This window comes from Lissotriton helveticus, chromosome 4_1 (assembly GCF_964261635.1).
Source record: "Lissotriton helveticus chromosome 4_1, aLisHel1.1, whole genome shotgun sequence".
In the NCBI taxonomy this organism is placed as follows: Eukaryota; Metazoa; Chordata; class Amphibia; order Caudata; family Salamandridae; genus Lissotriton; species Lissotriton helveticus.
The window spans coordinates 362,258,655-362,281,167 of NC_136063.1; the positions used below are offsets into that span (position 1 = coordinate 362,258,655).

At 46.5% G+C, this 22,513-nt stretch overlaps 1 protein-coding gene across 1 annotated transcript in view; it reads right to left on the bottom strand.

Moving 5' to 3' along the window:
• Positions 1-22,513, bottom strand: part of LOC144827999 (fibrocystin-L-like) — a 1,093,512-nt gene that overhangs the window by 170,960 nt on the left and 900,039 nt on the right. Inside the window, exons 64-65 of the mRNA XM_078686146.1 lie at positions 3,746-3,872; positions 1,349-1,473 (exon numbers count right to left, since the gene is read on the bottom strand). Of these exons, the coding sequence (XP_078542272.1) occupies positions 1,349-1,473; positions 3,746-3,872 (252 nt within the window). The remainder of the gene's footprint in view (positions 1-1,348; positions 1,474-3,745; positions 3,873-22,513) is intronic.

The window sequence follows — 22,513 nt, forward strand, 5'->3', positions numbered from 1 at the left end:
AACAGGTTATTATGTGTGGTTTCACAGCTGGAAAAAGCTGCCCCACATAGTAATTTCCTATTCTATGGGATTTTGCTGGTAATTGCACAGTACCATGCAATGGGTATAAAGGACTGTGTGGGAACGAGAGACCAGGGAAGTGTGAGGCAGACTATTATGCTGTCACTGAGCAGAAATAAAGTATAGCCCTTTGGAACCATTAAATATTTTCTAGTGGTGTGGGGGGGGAGGGAGGTTTGGACTATATGTTTTGGGGCAAATTTATGATAACTGGCGCATCCCCAGGGATACGCCACGTTTACGCCGCAGTTGCGTGACGCAAACGTGGCGCATTCCCAACATAAATCTGCCCCTTGTCCACGCTTGACATTTCACCTTCATCATGTTTCGTGACTTGCAAATTGATGTGAAAGTCTTGATTCACTTCCTCTCCATTTCTTTTGAAATAAAAACAAGCAAACTGTACCTTCCTCTCTTTTTTTCTACAAATTTCACTCTGGTCCACTTAACACGCATATCAATTTTAGGTGATTAGTGAATTTAGATTTAAATTAATGTGCTTTTGTCTGCCTGTGTCTTAGTTGTTCTTCAGATGTGTTTACATCTATGATGTGTGTTTTTTTACCACACTTTTCATGTTGTATCGTTTAGTATCTATATATTTGCAGTCTCAATTTAACTTGCAAAATTGTCTAATTACAATCAGCTAAGAACAGTTTCTTTTTCAATTTAATTGTGTTCAATATTTTAGATTTTGCCTCCATTATTCTTACGGACCCATTTTCTCAGAAACATTTGGCAAAGACAGAACGCAATGAAGTTCCCTAGTGTCCTCCTAGATGGCCTGAAGAAAGGTCGATTCCTCCCAGTAGCTATGGCGCTACCCATCACAGCCACAGTGCACAAGATACATGCTGCCTCCAGTCAGCAGATTCAGGGCCAGATGACCATGTCACTGCCTTCGGAACCCAGGATGCCTGCCAGCGAGTTCAGTCTGCACATGTAACAATACTGGGTGTTATAAAACCCGTGGGATTTGGAGAAATGCTATCTTTGTTTGAGACATGTGCTGCACTTCATTTTGAAGTGAAGTACGAGCTTCAAGGCATAGCAGAAGTGAGCAGTGATGACATTAAATACTTGATGCATTCGAGGATTTTTGGACCAGCCAAATATGGATATTCGTGTCCTAATTTGCTTGTCCAGAAAAGTTATATAGATCAGACCAATTTACATGTTATGATAAAACACTCTTCTGATTTATAGTAAAGACTGTATATTTTCTATAAAGTGTGCAATTTGACGAATATACTACTTAAGATAAAGAGATAGTTCCAAATAAATGTACCTCAATCCCAGCATGCCATAACCAATTGTTGTTTATTTCTTTCCGGTCTTGATAAGTTGAGGGCCAAACTGCAAGAGTTACTAAGTTCCTCCGAGCCTTGTTCCGCTGTCCCCAAAGTCGAATACCTGCCAAAGAAAACGCCGAGAAAGAATCAAACGACTTTAAAAAAAAATAATTGACGCTATTGTTTTAGACATATTTTATTACAAAATTCACTATTGGTTGCCCCGCCCACTCGGTTTTATTTTCTACTGTATCAAAGCTATGTACTTATTTTGGAAGGCATATATAATGGAATTCCTTTTCATGTTTATCACAAACCATACTCTGGCTATGCTGTGGCTGCATGGAGGATGACACCTTAGAATCTGACAACCTCCTCCCCTCAAGAGCCCTGGAACCTGTCTGGATCCAGCCTGGCTTCTGGAGGGTATTCGTAAAGTGAGGGATCTACAGAAATAAGTGTTCATTAGAAACACAGTGAGTAGGACAATAAAAAGCATAATAGACGCCCCTTTGCATGTAGGACCTATAAAGGAGATTGTACATATGATGCTGTTTTGCTCAGGAGTTTCAGGGTTTCATTGTTTATTATATTCTCCTGCAGGTGTGAGTCATTCCAAGGAAACAGATGCCTTCGGGGTCACTGAGATGAAGTTTACAATTTGAAGATTAGAGGGAGCGTGGATGGATTTACACAAGAGGGTCATCAGTGTAGTGCCATCACTCCAACTGAGAGCACTCAGGCCATGCTGATAGGAGAGCAAGGAGGAAGGTTTGGCACACCGAGGCTAGAGATGGAGTAATTCAGACAGATAGATCCTATATTTTCTTGTGGCCCTTTGTTTCTTCTAATAACATACCTTTTCGTGAGCATTTGAGTACACGAATGAAGTAATGCTCACCACGTTTGTGTCACTCTTTCAATAACCACACACATATAGACGATCAGTAGTGGATTCCAAGTTGATTGGTGGGGGGAAGTGGGATTTGGATGCAGAGTAGGAGTTTGAGTTGAAAGAGGAAGTTGGTGTCCTAGTAAGTTTCACAGTGTGTGTGTGTTTGTGTGTGTGTGTGTGTACTTTACAAATCAGGTACAGATAACTAAGCGGTAAGGTATTGCAAACTTGAGGTCCAGTCTTTGCAGCCACCGAGGAGGAGAAAAGTAAGATGGAAAACAATGGACTGATCCTTCTGAAAGACACTGCTTTTGGCAGAAAAGATGGGCATCTGCAAAGAATCAATATTTTTCCCAGTATGCAAATACTTAAGGCAGCTTTCCCATGGGCAATAACCCCTCCAATCCCAGTGTAGTACTGCAAAGCGTTACTTGTGGTACCTTCTCTGGATTCTCCTGAAATGTGATTGACGGTCTTATAAGTACTGTCAGGCCTGACAAACCTTTCCTTTACCAAAGTTCAATGTAGAATACCCTACACATATAGCATACAGGGATGCCACTCACTGTTGCTCTGTTCTGGCACCTCTGGGTATTGGGAGGGACCTCGCTCACCTGGTTCCGTCACAAACCTCTGTGGGAAACTAATGTGACCACAGCCTTATGGCTCCATTGAGAAATTTGGTGTTTGGAAACTAAACATAGCTCTCAGCTGTCTACAGCCATTTCTGGCCACCCCTTGCCCCAATGCTTGTTTTTCAGGTTTCTACAGTCTCCGAAAAATCCCCTGAGTCACTCCATGATGACCTGTGTCTATCCATAGGACATCTATTCTTTAACCCTGTGGTATACGGAGACCAGGTATTCTTAAAACGGGTTTAGGAAATTTGAATATACAATTAACCTACCTCTGTTATTGTGTTTAATTGTGACGCGGTGTGTGGAGTTGCAACTATTCATACTCATTCCATTGGCTTAGTTTGGTTTACACATATGTGTGTTTGGTGGCTAGTCACTCTACCTACAGAGCAATCACTTCAGGAAATTTAAATGATCAATATATAACTCATTCTTCGATCAACCTGCCATCTGGGGGTTCAGTCTCTGGAATTGTAGCCTTACCATTACAAGTAACATTTGGGTTGGTAGCTTTAGCTCTCGTGGATTGTTATTTCAACGAGACAAGGTTGTGGAGGATACAATATGTTTCAATATGCATTAAAACCTAGTTAGAATTTTTGAACATCATTAGTAAAAGACAATAATATTGCCATTGAAGGTTTGCGTTAACATGTTTGAGTGACAATGAGAGATCAGGTAGGTTTGAACTGTAAATATACAATTGCAGAAAGCACCACAGCATATGTCATACTTCCATATACTTGAATTTTATATCCGCATTAATTAAGTACATCTTTTCATCACTCAGGTAATCTGGCCATAAACTCTCTTTGCTACTACACACCAAAATAAAGATGTACAATTTACTTGCATATTACCTTCTCCGACAGTAAAATGGATGATGTTGTCATCAACATTTAGCCCGTTTGTTCCAAATACTCCAATTGCTGGAGAAAATCCATTGTGGAAGGCACAGCCCTGGACATAGGACTCATTAGGTTGAACCTGAAAAACGAAATATAAGTACATTTTGCTGTAGCTAAAAAGAGGCTTCAAAATGATGGAACATTAAATAAATGTATATTGGTTTAGGCTTATTTATATGTGCACATTCTTATTTCCATGTTGCATAGGATATGCCGGACTCATTGGTGGGGGAAGTTCCTAAGATAAATGATCAACAGTGCTATTGGTGCCACTGTAAGTCATGGCTGCTCTGTTATAGAGTCCAGTAAAATAAAGTGAAGTTTGTTCATGTCTCACAATATGCCATGGTCAGACGAAGGAAATGTACCAAGTCATAACGCTGAGTGTCTCAAACCACATAGCGTTCCACTGCAGCACCTATACCCTTAAGCTCCCTTGCATTTAAATGGGACACGATCCACATCTAATGGGTGGCAATGAAACAAGTGAAGTATGGGTGAACCCAGCAGTGACAGCTCTTGAAAGGAAGGGGAGATGGCCTTGAATGTTTTCCCCAGTATTCCCTGAAAACTGTATGATGAGATCTTGCTCTGAAACTCACGGACCAAACCTCTAAATGGCAGCATGTTCCCAAGCTCTTTCCATCACTGCATCATTGTGAGCTCTCCAAGGGTTCTCCGCTACCCTTCGAGACCTGGTGGATCCTTCTAGATACCAGCTGTTTGACCCCGCTCTAAGCAAAGGTGTGTTAAGTGGCTATCTGGAAACTGGAGCTAGGAGGGCAAGTAGGATGGCACAACCTGGCCATTTTTAGGTGGCCCCTGTTACCACTTCCAGCAATCATTTTAAGGTACATATTATTTTTGTGTGTAACAACACAATAGGTTATTGACATCTTTTGAAGGCAATATTGTGTATGCATCAGATTCTGCTTACAAACGAAACAATGTAACTGTGGCTTAATCCACCTGCCCAAGTTCCCTGTTAACGTGATGACTTGCTTGAGTGCCAATATTGCTGTGCTTTGTAAGCACAGCATAACACATCTAAATACAACACTGGTTGGGTAAATACAATATTGACTATAACAGTACTGGTGATATTGAATCTTTCTTTATCACTTGTAAAACTCAACTACTCACCACATGTTGGACTTGGCCCTTTTTGCATGATCATCCCTAAAATTTTTGCCTTTCTCCTAGCCTTTTCTCCGACATGGTGTTGGTGGTTTTAAGACTCTGAGCACTTTAGCACTGATGTCCAGTGTAAAGTGTGTGTGCTCTCTGTGTTACATATGGTAAGATAAAAAGACTGCTGTGACAGCCGAAACGTGTCTCTTGGCTGCTGGGTCGTGGGAGGCTCATCTCATTAAAAAGAAGCCATATTCATGCAATCTTCATGTGTGTGCTCTTTTCCTTTTGGAAACAAGGATTTTATGCTTATGATAAGATTGGTCTACACCTGTTTGGCCTATTCAATTGACCTGTCAGCCCCTTGTAAAGCCGTATCTCATATACATAGGGCTGGTAAATTAAATGCTACTGGTGGGCTTGCAGCGCTGATTGTGCCACCCACCAAAGTAGCCTTTCAAACCTATCTCAGGCCTCTGCCATTGCAGGGCCTGTGCGTGCAGTGTTACTGCTGCTGTGACGTGACACCTAAAGTGTGTGCCATGTCTGTGACCCCCTTTTACTGCATGTCAGTCACCCCTAAGGTAGGCGCTAGCTAGCCCTATGGGCATGGTGCATTGTGGGTAAAAGATAGTAGACGTACCTTTTAGGGGTGAAATGTCCTGGTAGTGACAAACAGCCATTTTGGTTTCTCACTACTGTGAGGCTGCCCTCCCATACGAATGCATTGGATACCCTGATATGTGTTTCAGTGGTAATTCCTGATATGAGAGGAGCAGCATGGTCAAGTTTAGTATATTTAGAATGGTAATAATAAATGCTGCACAAAGGTGTGCGCAGATTTATTATAACTATTTTAGAAATGCCACTTTTAGAAGTTGGCATTTCTGTGCGCTATGTGTCTGCCTGCCTGCCTGATGTGAATTACATGTCTGGCTTTTGAGTGACAGGGGCTGGTGAGGTGTGTGTGGCTCCAGGAGGGGCAGTGTGTGTCAGCACTAGGCTGAATGGGACATCTACATTTGGAGTAGTGGGAGGAGTAGTCTCCTGACCCTGAATAGGATTGTGCCTACCCTGCAATGCTGGCTCCACCCCCTGTGGTGTGTCTGATAGCCGAGCCTTCACCTGACAAAGGGGAAGAGGAGCCTGGTAAACACAGTGCTCCAATTCCTCCCTGAACCAGTTTTTACTGGTTTCCCCAAGCCCTGAGGCTTGCCTCCCCGCTGGAGGGCCCTGTGTGCTGGCCTCCCTGGGCCCAGTTGTGCTCCTAGAAACTTTGCCTTTTGCAGGCCAGGCTCCTAGCGCCTCGTAAGTGCTATATTTTAATTTGCCCCTGAAGAGTAACGTGTGGGCTTTGCAGAGCTGAGCTGCCCATGTTTCAGAGGGAATCCCTGTCGTAAGGATTCCCCCGTGATGCGTTGTGAAGCGGGTGCCCATCCCACGTTTTGCCCAACCGAGCGGTAGCCTTCCCCACTTTATGTATATTTGAAACAGTGGGTGGCCCCCCTGCATGCGGTGCTAGTGTGCCCACCCAGCTTAAATGAGTATTTGTCTAAGGCAGGTGCCCACCCTGCACTATGCCGCTGCCGGAGAAGTCACCGCCGCGGCCCCGGAAGTCAGGCAACGCATGGTTGGGGGCAGAGCCTCCCGCAGCCAAGACCTGGAAGCTGACGGCCGTGTCCGTAGGAGAGCGGGCCCCCATGTGCTAGTGGCTGCCATGCGGGTAATTGAGAGGAGGCGCTGTGACCTCCATGAGGAAGTCTGGCATACTGCCTGGTGACCGAGCAGCTTTAGAGGAGTGACCGGAGCCCCAAGAGGACCCCAGGCAGCTCTTCCTCGCGTTGGAAGAGACATAGACTACGCATCTCATGCCCCGTTGAGTGGGGCAGAGCTAGCAGTATTGGGAGGGTACTGTGGAGGCACCAGGCTAGACGGGTGAGTGGGGGCTCGAGGTTGCACCATGTTGGTACCAGTCGAGGCACATTGCCGGTGCCTGAGCGGTCCCACAAGAGAGCAGGTCACTCCAACGTTGAGGGCCATTTCATTTAGAGAGCCCCAGAGTGGGGCTCCAGAGTGCCAACTGCGCCACACCAGAGTGGGTAGCTGCAACGATTGGCATATGTGTTGAGAGAGGCCCAGAGGGCACAGTGAGTGCCAGTGGCCACATTTTTCTTCTCAGCTGCACCGCAATTAGTAGCAGTTGCATCGTTTAGGCCAGATCCCTTTGAGGAGTCCCAGTGGGGACCCAGGAGGCATGGTGGTGCCAGCACAATTGTGCACTTTGGATTCTGGTGCAGTGGCAGCCAGCCCTGACATTTTGGGATATAGGGCCTTTTGATCCTTCCAGAGAAGGCAAGTTGGCCAGACGGTTAGTGCTGGGTTGGCAGGGCGCCAGGCCCTAATGTGATTTATGTGGTGCCGATGATTACTGTGATTTATGCACCCTGATTTTTACCTCCAATGTGATTTATGCTTTTTAGGTTATTGTATACTGTGTCTATGCTGGTGAGGTTTATTGCATAATGTGTTTCATGCTCATGGGGTTGGCTCATAATGTGTTTTACGCCTAATGTGATGCTGATTGCATAATGTGATTTTTGTTGCATGATATAATGCTGAGTACAGTGTTTTGCCAGTAGTTACTGGTTGTGTTCTACATTTACTATTTGTGCTTTGTGATGATTCTGACAGAGGCTCAATTGGCCCTGTCATGTGTATATAAGCCCCTGTAGATATTACCTATTGGCAGTTGACACAGTGTATATTGTGTGATTACTATTCTAATGTCTTTTAGATAATACAAAGGCTATATTTATATATAACCTTGTGTGGAGTTCCTTTTGTGGTGTGCCTAGTGTGTTGCTGCTGTGTGTGTGTTGCGCAAACGCTTTACACATTGCCCCTGGGATAAGCCCGACTGCTCGTGCCAAGCTACCAAGGGGGTGAGCAGGGTTTATCTTCAGCGTGTAACTCCCTTGCCCTGACCAGAGTGGTGGTTTTTGCCTGGCTTAGGCGCAAGCCCTAGCCAACCAGAAATCCCTTTTCTAACACCACATAACAACATTACAATATGTAAAGTCATGGGTGCTCCAAACACTTTAATTTGGTGTATATGCTCTATAAAGTCCTAGTTATATTTAGACTTTTGGTCTAAATTTAGACCAAACGTCTAAGTTTACAACTTTGGGAATTCACAAAGGGCATTTATGAGTACTATCTTTATGTCCGCACTCACGTAGGATCTCCGCCCAGAGTGCAGGCATAAACATAGTAGTAGTAAAGGCCTTTTGTAAACTCCCAAAGTCATAAACATAGACGTATGGTCTAAGTCTAGAGCAAACGTCCAAGTTTACCTCTTTTGAATCAGGCCCATTATTTCTGGCATGTGAAAGGACCTTGGTAATTATGAAATGTCTGGTCAAGTTTATAGATCAGTTGAAGGCCAGTGTAAAGTCATGCACAATATTGCATAGATCTGCATTAAAACTTTTAAGAAACTATTTTAAATTACCTAAAACATAAGAATTTTACTACACTTGCCATTTAAGTACCCCTTATTTGATACTAAGGGGCCTATTTACGGGCTGCTTTGCATTGCTCTTGTACCATGTAACGTGGTGCAAGAGCAACGCAACCCTTAAGTCAGATTTATGAAGCCAAGCAAGGCCACTTTACACGGTCCTGAGTGGCTCCATAAATCAGAAGTAAGGCAACGCAGCGCAAATCATTGCTGTATCTTACTCTGCCCTGGGAAGGCGTTCCATGGGCGTTTCATGGGTGTTCCCATGCAACTCCCATGGTTTTTTGTGTATTCCCAGATTTAGCAGAACTGGTAAACCTGGGGATGTGCCAAAAAGATACTACTTCCCAGGAGAGGCATAAGGAGGAGAAATATCTATTTTTCTCCTCATTACTTCCTATTTCTGTGTGTGCTGCATTTTGCCGCACACATAGATAGAGAAATATGCCTCTCAGGGATGTTTTTGTGCAGGATGGAGTCCCTTCCTGCACAAAAACAATCCTGCATGCAACACAGGGGCATGGCCTGTAACATGGCCGAGTAGCCACAAACTCCAGAGGCTCTGACAGCCAGATCGAATCCTGCCTAAAATCCTAACCTTCCTTTGCCATCCAAGCAAGAACTCATCTTCCCTGGACAGGGGGAAACACACATGCACCGAGAGATGGGTAATCAAGGGCTCCTCAGAGAATCGGATCAAAGGCAATGTGAGAGCTGCAAGCATCATAATGGCGGTGGGTGGGAAACAGAGATGATCCTGTACTAGACAAAATGATTGGAGGTGACAAGTTCCTGTGTGGCCCTTTAGAGACCACCGGGGTGGAATCCTCTTCTGGACCAATATAGATAGGAGCAGCCTCACCTGGAACAAGGAGCCAGAAACAGATCATGACGCAGCACTGCCAGAGACAGAGACAACGCGGCTGCAAGGCATGGCCTAGCCAAGGAGGACCGGAAGTGGACAGTGTGGGAGCAATGAGTCCATAGTAAGTGGCTGAGCAGCAGAGCTTAGTGGTACAGCCCGACACGAGACCCCAACCCCTGAGAAGCAGGAGAAGAAAGGTCCTGTGGGCCCTAGCAGCGGGAGATCATGTCCGAGTAACAGGAATCTCATGCAGGTGGGGGCCACATTCCGATCCGGACAAGCTATACTTACAGGAGAGGTAGAGGCATCAGTACACAAGCTCCCCACATAAACTCCAGAGGACTCCCCACCGCAGTATTAAAACAGGAGGGATAACACCGCTCTCCGGATCTGTTGGGGATGGCATGGACTGGGGCGCCGATACTTGGGCCACAAGAGAGAGGCAGAAACAATCCCTGTGGCCTTGTGGAATGGTGACCCCAGAGGAAAAACCCTGTGTACTATAAAGGGTCATCATGGGGAAAGAATACACGCTGGCACAGAGTCACGGGAGAAAGCAGCCCATACACCAGCCCTCACCCAGTCCACAGTAGTACAAAGAAGAGAGGGGAAGAGACAGTAAGTTATAAGCAAGGCTGCACAAAGGGAGAGCAGTGGAAAGCCGCAGAAGCCCAGTGTAGCCCAGCGCCAAGGCAGCAAGCGGTTGGTGGCTGGAAGCGCCTCTGAAGGAACCACCTGGACAGAATGACTCTAGGAAAAACAGAGGTGGAAGAGAAACACATAGAGGTTAGTCCCCTACATGTCCTACCCTGCATAACTCACGAGCCTAAGAGACAATGGATTGAAACACCTGAAAGAAATACCAAAGAAGTAGCAGAAGACAGTGGTGAAGGGGGGGAAGGCCAAGGAACACCTTACTTGAATGATTCACACTGGAGGATTCTCAAAGGGAGACCCCCCGACCTCCCTACACCAGTGATCCTAAATGCAAGGCTCCACACTCGAGCCGGTGGAGAACACGGGACAAGCAGACAGATGCCGAAAAACCGACCCTGAGGAGATATACCGGGGAAAGAGCCCGCTACACCTACCTGTTAAAACAGTGTGCAAACTACACACAATGGTCAAAGAAAAGAAGCCTAACCCATTGAGGCAGGGGAGAATAGACCGCTACACAATGGCCATGGGCTCACCTCAGGGAGCAGAAGGCAAAACACCTCTCCAGCTGGATAACACAATCCTCCTTCAAGCAACACAGTCATCCAGAGAAGTATTGGAGGGGAAAATAGAAGAGATATGATCCGATGTAACCCTGCTGCGACAAGACCTGAGGAACGTGTCAGAGAGGGTAACACAGACAGAACAGCATGTCCCAGAAGTAGAGGACACATCTCAAACTCTCCGCATAGAAGTCACGAGTCTTAACGCCTCCCTGAAAGAAGGTGCCTGGAGGGTAGAGAACACTGAAAACAGGGCATACAGAAGCAACCTGTGTTTTGTGGGATTTCCGGAAGGTACAGAGGGAAAAGTCACAGGACTCTTTCTCATCCAGTGGCTTAAAAACTCCCTCCCAGCAGCTCAGTTCTCTTCATGCTTTGTAATCGAGAGAGCACATAGGATGCCTGGCTCTAGGCCGCCTATGGGAGCTCCCTCAAGACATCTAATAGCACGCTTCTTAAACTTTTATGACCGAGACCTGATACTGCAGGAGATGAGGAACAGAGGAGAGGTCAGACATAACAATGCCAAGATTATGGTCTTCCAGGACTTATCAGGGGAAGTTCAGAAACAAAGACAGGCCTTTGACAAGGCAACATTGAGACTGTTACACATTCAATAAAGGCTGCTTTATCCAGCTAAACTGAAGGTCAACTATATGGACAAATCGCTCTTCTTCCAGACGCCGGAAGAGGATAGTGGATAGAGGAATGCCCAACTTTGAGGCGTAGACATGAGGACCTGGGAACACCTCATTGGGTCCCACTAAGAAACACAGATATGAGGTGAAAGAGAGAGAAGAGGAATCAAATCATAGAAACATCGAACAAGATGCAGGCGGGGACACCCTATCAACAGACGCTAGGCTCAGGCATGGAGACTCATTCAGCAGAGACTAAGGAGGACAAGCAGAGAAGAAAGGACAGAAAGAGAAAATCTTAGGCCCGATTGGACACCACCCCAGACCATCCAACCAGGAGCAATGAGTGGACATGGATAGCAACCATCCACTTCTCCAAAAGATCACCAATATGGAGGAACCAAGAACAGACACACCCATTCAACAATTGCCGCAACAACTACAACTGGAAGGAAGCGAGGAGGAATAAGCAAGATGGACTTGTTGGAAGCCAAAGGAGAGTAAGCCGGGACAAGGTGTCCCCTGAACACTTGTACGTTACACCAGTATACTTTACACCAATAGGGTGCTTGACTTAAAGTGGGAAATAACTCTCTTCTTTTTTCTTTTTCTATAATTCCTATCGACGGAGGGTAACTCCCAAGCAGTGAAACTACACGGGGGAGGCTCACAGACCTCTCAGGCTTAACCTACTTCGCTGTTGTCACGTTGACTGTTGGGGTCAGGTGCATAGGTAAAGGAAGAGAGAGGGGTTTAAAGTTTGGGTTTTGAGTTACAAAGTTCAACAAAGGGGGGGATGTTCATCATCACAAAACATACTAGATAAGTGTGGAAGTCAGGGCAGGAAGATACACAAACGCTGTTTGAAACATACACTGCAGCATTATTGCTGGGAGTGTAGTCCAAAACACAGCACATAGGGAGGTTACTGGGTTCTGTTAGTAATGTCAACAGGCTCAGAAATAAAATCAAGAAGGGTTTGGTGGCCAATGATTTTAAGAGATTAAAACCTGACATAATCCTGCTCCAGCAGACACATCTCTGCGGCACACAATGCACATTCTTGGGACGGGCAGACTACACAACTCTCGTACATGCTGGCTACACATCGGGATCCAGAGGAGTGTCCATGCAAATTAAAAAGAACTACGCCTTTCAAACGGCTTAAACATGGGTAGACCCCGAAGGTACATTTATTGCGATACAGGGAGGTAGGGACAGAGAGAACTTACACTGGTCAGCGTATACGCCCCCTAGGCTTCAAAAGCGCACACTTGATAAAGTGGTGGGGATATTATTAGAGTATTAGAGGGGATATTATTAGATATTATTAGAGACCAACATACATAATCGGAGGAGATTTCAATGATCTAGTGGACCCACTCACAGACCATACACCACCAGGCCAGCAGAAGACAATTCAACTAGTTTCTAAACATACTAGGTCTGGTCGATCTGTGGCATAAACACCACGCCCCAGAATGCACATACTCCTTTTTCTCCAGCACCCACAGTGTGTTCTCTAGACTGGATCACCTTCTTGCCCCAGCGGGAGAGATAGGGGCAGTTAAAGAAGAGGAGTACCTGGCGAGGGGCCTCTATGGATCGCAGTAGGAGGACAAACTTATGGACAGCGATCTGGATGGAGACTGAATGTGTCTGAGCTACGACATAAGACTGTAGCGTGTGAGATTAGGGTAGAATCAGAGCTATAATTTTATGAAAACGAAGGGACAGTGCCCGCAGCAGTAGTCGTGTGGGATGCATACAAAACGGAGCTCCGAGACAGGGCACAAAACACCATAGCACAAAGAGTCCCAAGAGATAGGAGCACTAGAACACAAGCTACTAGAACTGGAGGGATGACTAGACCAAGACAATGACCCACACATTACATGCCAGATCGCAATTACTCATAAGGAATACCATGCACTAGCCCAAAAAGCAGCTAAGACCCAACTCCTTGCAATGCACCACTGTCTCTTTGAAACAGGAGATAGAGCAGGGAGACTACTAGCTTGGTTAGGTAAAAAAAGAAAGAGAATCGAGGTGGATGGTACCCTCCCATCAAATGTCTGTGGCACCACAATAGTGGAGATTCATAAACCAGGGAAACCGACACTAGAATGTGAGTCTTACCTGGGCTATATTACTACTGAATGTTGAAAAAAATATATTGGCCACAATCCTAGCAAAAAGACTACTACCAGTGATTACATCCCTAATCCACAGTGACCAGACTGGATTTATTGCTAAAAGGGCCACAAGCTTCATCTTGTGCAGGTTAGCCAACTGGCTAGACACAGTGCAAGACAGACCTGATCCGCACATATTTGTATCTTGAGACGCAGAAAAGGCGTTTGACACTGTCCACTGGCCATTCATGCATCAAATGCTACAGAAATATGAGTTCGGCCCAACCTTCACAGCCTAGATAGATTTACTATACACAAACCTGAGGACATTCGTGCGGATTAACGGAGTAACATCAACAGATTTCCCAGTGCGCCGAGGCACTAGGCAGGGATGCCCTCCATCTCCCCTACTATTTTCCATGGTGCTGGAACCACTAGCATGCTTGATCTGAAATCATTCAGACATTAGGGGCTTCAGGGACAATCTAGAACTGTTGAAAGACGAGCGTATCTCACTTTACGTGGATGATATCCTCCTGTATGTCACTAACCCAAAAGAGACACTTCCCATTGTACTGCAGGTATTCGAGGACTATGAACGTCACACTGACTATTGTATAAACTGGGACAAATCTAACTTATATCCAGTGGTGGGGAGCATGGATGTGCAAGGGCTCCCCAGTCAAATCCAGGTAAACAAAGAAGGATTCAGATATCTGGGCCTATACATAACTACCAACATACCAAAGAGTCTCAACAATAACATCAAAAGGGTGCTGAAGGAATTTCACGAAGATGTGCAAAGATGGAGAAATCTACCCCTGACATTACTAGGCAGAGTGGTCATGTATAATATGATTACATTTCCCAAACTTCACTACATCCTCCAAAATACATATCACAAAATCCCTGAAGAGATGTTTAAGATGATAGATACAGAGATGCGCATACTCCTGTGGAATGGAGGACACCCACGAATGGGCCTTCAGACACTTCAACATAGTCAATATAATGTGGGGATAGCGCTCCCAGACGTCAGATCATACTACCGAGCAGCACACCTGAGAGCTATAAATGAATGGGGGCATCTTCCAGGAGAAAATCCAAAATATGCCCTTGAGAGGCTTCAATTCCACCACAACACATACCTTCACTACATATATGGGGGCAAAGGAGCACAGCAGCTACTCCCAGCAACCCAAATGGCAATAGAAGGATGGAATGGGATATGAAACACAGAAGACAGACTTCGTTATGGAAGAGAACACACCTACCAGAAATAGGTAAACTAAAGGGCCTCCAAACCTGGGCTACAATAGAGATATTCTGATTTTGAGACATAATAGAGAAATGCTAGCTGATCTCCTTTACCTCACTCCAGCATGAATATAAGCTGAAGGACACCCAAAGATACAATTACTTAAAACTACAACAAGCCTTTAGAGCAGAGAAGCTAGATATATCAGAACTTTCAGAATTTCCACTGCTAGAGGGCAGATTACTACAGGGAGAAATCACAGACAAAGCAGTCTCATAGGCATATAAAATACTTATAATAAACAATATGCCAGATAACCTAAAATCGCTCTGAGTGAAATGGGAGTCTACCACTGGCAAGCTGGAGGAGATAGATTGGGAGGTAGCGTTAATGCACCCAAGCGAAGTAGCCATCCAACTTTGACTGAGGCTGATACAACTTAAGATTCTACATAGGGCTTACTTCGATAAGGCGCGCTTACATAAAATTGGGAGAGCTGAAACACCAGAAAGCCACTGATGTAAGGTGGAGCAAGGGACGTACACACAGACACTATGGGCATGCAATCACATTAAACTGTACTGGTCCAAAATAATAGAAGAATTGGGTAAGGTATTAGAGGCACAGATACCCATGTATCCCAAGGTATACTTTCTGAAGTAGATCACTCCCGTCACAAGCTCCTATCATGTGCTCTAGGGCTGATTGTAGCCAATAGAGACATTGCTAGACATTAGGGATCCCCGGTTCTCCCCACATTGATAGAATGGAGGAATGGTATGAACCTCTACAATGGTGCAAAAAGGGTTAAATACCAGGGAAGATGGTGCCCGAAATAAATTACTAAGATTTGGGGCCCATGGCTGAAATATGGGCTGGAAATAGAGGGCGAGGGGATAGAGCCCTGGACGCAACAGAGGGCTCCAGAAACAAGATGAAGCTGAGTAATTATTATCATTATTATTATTATGTATCTTGTAAAGCGCACGGCTACCCCCAACGGGAGTGTCCCGGCGCTGCGTGGAGAAAAGGAGTAAGAGAGTCAGCCCAGTGGGGCCCGTGAGAATCTACGGTAAACTGAAGAGCCATGTTTTCAATAATTTATGGAAGCTAGGCTCCAGTGGGCCTTCCTGATTTGTAGGGGTAGGGAATTCCAGAGGATGGCTGCTTTGACTGAAAAAGAGTGTCCACCCAGTCTGGCCTTGGCAAAATGAGGGGTAACAAGAAGTTCTTGGTGGTTTGATCTTAGGTTTGTTGTGTGATGGGATTTTTGAATTTGTGTCCTTAGGTAATGGGGGCCTGTGCCATTTATTACTCTGTAAGTAAGAGTGAGTGTCTTGAATTCTGTTTGTTTCCTCACTGGCAGCCAATGAAGGCTGCGCAAATGAGGTGAGATGTGATGTCATAGGGGGATGTTTCTTATAAGCCTTGCAGCGGCATTCTGTATTGGTTGCAGCTTTCTGTACAGATAGGCTGGTAGGCCCAGATATAGGCTATTAGAAGAGTCTAGTTGGGATGTCACTAGTGCATGAACAATAGTTTTTCTGCATTCTATAGGCAGCAGGTGAAGGAAGTTGCGCAGAGCTTTTAGTTTCCAGAAACAAGTGGAGGAAACATGTCCTATCTGGGTTTTGCACGACAACGTATTGTCGATTTTAAAACCCAGATCCCTAGCGGATGAGACAGGGCAAGGGGGTGGATTGAGCACTGAAGGCCACCAAAGGTCCGATCTAGGGGGTGAAGGTTGATTAAAAAATAACAATTCAGTCTTATCAGCATTAAGCCGTAGGCAGTTGGTAGTCATCCAGGTGGATATATCTTTCAGGCAATGCTTAAGTTTGGTGAAAGCTGCCTCTGAATGGTCTTTAAAGGCAAACATCAGCTGAGTGTCATCAGCATACCGTAAGTCAATACTAATCACCAAACAAAGTTTAACTATACCAATGCCGCAAATGATTATGTCTGTATAAATCCCTACCAAACTTAAGGATGTAATCTTTCACAGTGCTCTTCGTCTATTGTTTAAAGACGTCCTCTATTTCTTCTTGCTGTGTATTGCATTTATCTCTGCAAGATGCAAAATAAAAATAAAAAATGTTAAGTCCTGCACGCGATGCAGGCACCCTTGCACATTAATGCAAGGGTGCCTATGTTGGCACTGCCAAAAGGACGCCAGCGCAGATGAAAAGTCAAGAAAGTGCTGTATTGCCCTAAATAAGGTGCATTCCAACCATTTTCCTGTTCTGCTTTGCATTGCAGCAAGATGACTTGCTGCGTGTCTTTTTCATAAATAGGCCCATAAATCTTTTTGAGTTTATCTGACAAATGTGTGTGCACACTCAAAAGTACCAGTGGTAGTACATAGAGACGGCCTGCTCCTGCACTTGACATGGCTGCAATTCCCATAATAGTCAAGTGAATTGAGAAACATCCTCATGGACCTGTACATTTTGTAAGGATGTTGAGCAAACTTGTAGCACCACAGGACAAGCAACCTCTTAACCTGCCCTGTCAACAATTACTAGACGAACTTGGCCTCTCTCAATCTGGTCAGTCATCTGAGTTTGGTACGAATAGAAACTCTGGTCAAATCCCAAGCCATATTACTGTACCCAACGGCCCAAAAAGAACAGGCTCAGTAAAGGAACTAAACATAATGTACTTAAACACCCGGTCTGCAGATAAGCATAAGTTAGAACTGTTCAACCTACTCGACACTGATTCACCTGATTATCAGCCCCATTCTGGGAAAACGGATATCAGAAATGGGGCCAATTACTGTGAGATAATAAACATGGGATGAGCTCAACTTACAAACAAATCAAAGGTTATCCAGATTCAAATGTTATCAACTCTGCCGCTGGGCTACAAATCAGGGCAAAAATTGGAGTTATAAAGAAGGAGTTGGAGAGCAGATTTTTAGTCCAGTGTCAACAAAGCAAAGAAGTGGCGAAATGGTACTGGATCTTGATTAAAGGAGATCTGCCACCGAGGCCTGTGGAGGAGCCCTGGAGAAGAGAACTGCCTTCAATTGACATCATATCTTACTGGGAAGTATCTTATGCAAGATTGTCAAGGCTGCACCATTGAGGCGAAATCCTCTGTTCACACTCCACAGAGCTTATTGGACCCCGTAGATGCTTTCCAAGCTGGGAGGCGAAGAGAAGTCCTGTGTGAAATGCAACCTGAGGAGCACAGAAGATGTGCACATGTTCATGCAGTGTCCTCAGATCCAGGGCTTCTGGCGGCAAGTCGATAAGACCATCTCAGATATAATAGGTCAAGAAATTAAGGTAAGCCTGATATTAATTATTTTTAGAATTTTACCTGAAGACAGTATTATTACCAAACTGTCAATTCTCTAAGTTTCACTTCTTTTTGTTCTAATTCTTCTGGCAAGAGGGGAAATATGTCTAAACTGGATTTCTCCCAATTCACCAAAGTTTTTAGATTGGGTCTCTTCTGTTAAAAGAGTCCACAAGTTAGACTTGAGTTGTAAGGCAAAGAAAAGAACTAGATTTGGGGGGCTCCGGGACAACTGGGTTAACAACTTGGGTCTTGTGACTTCCTAGTATGCATAAAAGTTCAATGATTATGAAACAAGTGAGTTTTTGGGAAGATGGTTTATGTAAAAACCATGGGCTCAATACTATCCTCGGTAATTTCCCAAGTGTCATGCGGTTGGCGACCCTAGGAACCCTTGAGGCGGAAAGAGAACTACAGGGCTGTGTGTCCCCTCTGTCAGGCCCAGGAGGGTGGCATGGTATTGCTTTAAGACCACTCACTTTATTTCTTCAATGAGGACAACAAAAGAAAATAAAAGAAAGGGAAACAAAATACACTGATTCACCCGATATTCTGTTTATGACAGAAACATGGCTGATGGAAGACTCTACCCATGACATTTTAGCTGCACTCCCAGAAAATTACTACCTCCTATCTTCAAATATAACGACTGGAAAAAAGGGGGGTGGCAGCCGCCATAAAAAAGGACTACCCACCACCAACATCTCTCCATTGGAGCTAGAACTAGTGAACAGCCTAGTCTTCAAGCTAGACTTTCCAAACAGTACCATGATATATGTATTTGTGTACAGACCTCCCATAGCTATGGCAAACTTCCCTAAAACTTTAGAAAATTGTATTGCATCTCTGACCATCAATTTCTCTAAAGTCCTGGTCATTGGCAATTTAAATTATTTGGCTAATGAAGAAACAGGAGGAAAGAGTGCATGGGAACCGACCAACACCCTACAAACATTGAATCTATCACAACACATTCAAGTTCCCACACCTAATAAAGGTTACAATCTTGACCAAGCATGGTCTATCAATCTGACCCTTCAAAACGTAGAAATATAACCATGGATATGGTCTGAGCACTATATAATCAGGTTTACGATAGGCAACATCTATATACCCAAAACAACATCCTATCAAAAGGTCCCATCTAGAAACTGGCATGAAATTAACTTAAAATCATTATGTGACACCTTAAAATATAAGCATCCTAAAAGCAAGGATAATGTAGGTAACCTGGAATGGGAAAATGCAGACTGGCAAAGGAAGGCCATCGACTCTGATGCCCCATAAAATCTCAGACCCCATGCATTAGGGGACAAATGGTTTACGGAAGAGCTCAAATCAGCCATACTCAAAACACATCAACCAGAACTGAAATGGCGAACCCTATAAAATTAATCTCACGAACTACAAACATGCTACTATGGAGGCAAAACAATTATGTTTCTCCAACAAGGTGTTAAACTCAACTAACAAAACCAAAGATATTTTCAACACAGTACCGAAATTTCCAATCCCCCCCCACACAGAAACTCTGCAACGACCTAAGTAATTTTTTCATTGAAAAAATAAAGAAAATTCAGGAATCCATAGATACCAAACATAAGTGGAAAATTGGTTGGAAAATACCAACAATGACACCATGACCTCCCTTCCATGAAAATGTAGAGTACCTAAACAAACTAAAATCGGGCTCCCCAAACGATATCTGTCCACCAGAAATAAAAAAATCCATCTTCAAAGCATTTCCAGAGACCATTCTCTCTCCTCTGAATCTATCTTTAACCCAAGGAAGTTGTTGAAGGCTGCTGTGTGTCCCTGTGACCTCGGGACTGACTCTGCACTGGGTTGTCTTGTGTTGCCGCTGCCTCTCGCCGCACCCGCTTCGCGGGTGCCGCTTCGCGGCTTGGAAGGAGGGAGAGGCGAGCTCTTAGCGCTGGATTCTGGGAGGCGCCTGAAAGGTCCAGCTCGTCGGCGCTAAGCAGGGACTCGGAAGACCAGGAGTCCCTGCTTCCCCAGGTGCGCAAGCGGACGCGCCCACCCACAGACACGCCCCCGCCTGACCAGAAGAAAAGGCGTGTGTTCCTTGCACCCGGTGGGATTCACCTGGAAGTTGTTGAAGGCTGCTGTGTGTCCCTGTGACCTCGGGACTGACTCTGCACTGGGTTGTCTTGTGTTGCCGCTGCCTCTCGCCGCACCCGCTTCGCGGGTGCCGCTTCGCGGCTTGGAAGGAGGGAGAGGCGAGCTCTTAGCGCTGGATTCTGGGAGGCGCCTGAAAGGTCCAGCTCGTCGGCGCTAAGCAGGGACTCGGAAGACCAGGAGTCCCTGCTTCCCCAGGTGCGCAAGCGGAGGCGCCCACCCACAGACACGCCCCCGCCTGACCAGAAGAAAAGGCGTGTGTTCCTTGCACCCGGTGGGATTCACCTGGAAGTTGTTGAAGGCTGCTGTGTGTCCCTGTGACCTCGGGACTGACTCTGCACTGGGTTGTCTTGTGTTGCCGCTGCCTCTCGCCGCACCCGCTTCGCGGGTGCCGCTTCGCGGCTTGGAAGGAGGGAGAGGCGAGCTCTTAGCGCTGGATTCTGGGAGGCGCCTGAAAGGTCCAGCTCGTCGGCGCTAAGCAGGGACTCGGAAGACCAGGAGTCCCTGCTTCCCCAGGTGCGCAAGCGGACGCGCCCACCCACAGACACGCCCCCGCCTGACCAGAAGAAAAGGCGTGTGTTCCTTGCACCCGGTGGGATTCACCTGGAAGTTGTTGAAGGCTGCTGTGTGTCCCTGTGACCTCGGGACTGACTCTGCACTGGGTTGTCTTGTGTTGCCGCTGCCTCTCGCCGCACCCGCTTCGCGGGTGCCGCTTCGCGGCTTGGAAGGAGGGAGAGGCGAGCTCTTAGCGCTGGATTCTGGGAGGCGCCTGAAAGGTCCAGCTCGTCGGCGCTAAGCAGGGACTCGGAAGACCAGGAGTCCCTGCTTCCCCAGGTGCGCAAGCGGACGCGCCCACCCACAGACACGCCCCCGCCTGACCAGAAGAAAAGGCGTGTGTTCCTTGCACCCGGTGGGATTCACCTGGAAGTTGTTGAAGGCTGCTGTGTGTCCCTGTGACCTCGGGACTGACTCTGCACTGGGTTGTCTTGTGTTGCCGCTGCCTCTCGCCGCACCCGCTTCGCGGGTGCCGCTTCGCGGCTTGGAAGGAGGGAGAGGCGAGCTCTTAGCGCTGGATTCTGGGAGGCGCCTGAAAGGTCCAGCTCGTCGGCGCTAAGCAGGGACTTGGAAGACCAGGAGTCCCTGCTTCCCCAGGTGCGCAAGCGGACGCGCCCACCCACAGACACGCCCCCGCCTGACCAGAAGAAAAGGCGTGTGTTCCTTGCACCCGGTGGGATTCACCTGGAAGTTGTTGAAGGCTGCTGTGTGTCCCTGTGACCTCGGGACTGACTCTGCACTGGGTTGTCTTGTGTTGCCGCTGCCTCTCGCCGCACCCGCTTCGCGGGTGCCGCTTCGCGGCTTGGAAGGAGGGAGAGGCGAGCTCTTAGCGCTGGATTCTGGGAGGCGCCTGAAAGGTCCAGCTCGTCGGCGCTAAGCAGGGACTCGGAAGACCAGGAGTCCCTGCTTCCCCAGGTGCGCAAGCGGACGCGCCCACCCACAGACACGCCCCCGCCTGCAACGCCCCCTACATCACGAATTGCTTGACGCTCAGCGGGATGCGAGCGGGACGCCGAGCGAAGCCCGAGCAAAGGGCGGGCAGTCTGTGGCAGTCAGGGGCTGACAGAGGCTGGGCTGGGCCACGTCCCTTTCCTCCTTATTAGCAGTGTCCATATACGGTTTGTGTAAAGCCCCTTGGTGTTTCTTACAACCATGTCTACCCTCTCAGGAAAACTCCTTAGGAGTGATGGGGAAAGGGGAGCTATTGCCGGGAGCCCTGTTATTGGAACTATGGACCGCTTCATTACCAGGGTGGCGGCAGTGATAGAAAAGGAGATCGCTATGTCTGAACGGCGTCTATCCGAGGTCTACCTTCCTTCAAGACGCTCATCCTTGGGGGTTGCTGCCCAGTCGCTCACACCGGCCAGTGAGCGGGTCTGCTCTGCTCCCCCTACTCCCCCTGCTGGCGCCTCTGGTGACTCTATAGACCCTCCCCAGCTACTGGAAATAGGGCAAAATATAGATAGGCTGGAACATCTGGCTGCGCTTCTCCCTACTGCTACTGGGGAAGATGGCGGTCTTAGTAAATTGTCTAATTTGTCACTACCAGTATCACCTAAATCCTTAAACGAAACTATCAGTCACCCTCTATCTCCAAAACTGCCCTCCCCCATTTTAGTAATATCAGATGGGGTGCCCTCAAACAATCAAACTCCCGAAACCAGGCAGGATAAGAGGTTCATAAGTAAAAAGGTAGGAAAACGTAAAAAGGGTAGGCTAGTGAGACAGGCCACTCTTTACCAAAGAGTACAAAAGCCCTCCGGACTTGGTAAGAATAATGTAGGGGTCCGGCCCTCAGTGATCAAAGTTGACATAGAAGGGGACGGTGTGGTCTCTTCCAAGGGGCCTCCTACAGATGATAACACCGCTAATGTTTGTAACCTCACTGATTCTGTAACTATTGAAAATATCCTGGAGAAGCTAAATACTCTCTTGAGGCCCCTACTAATGCAGGTT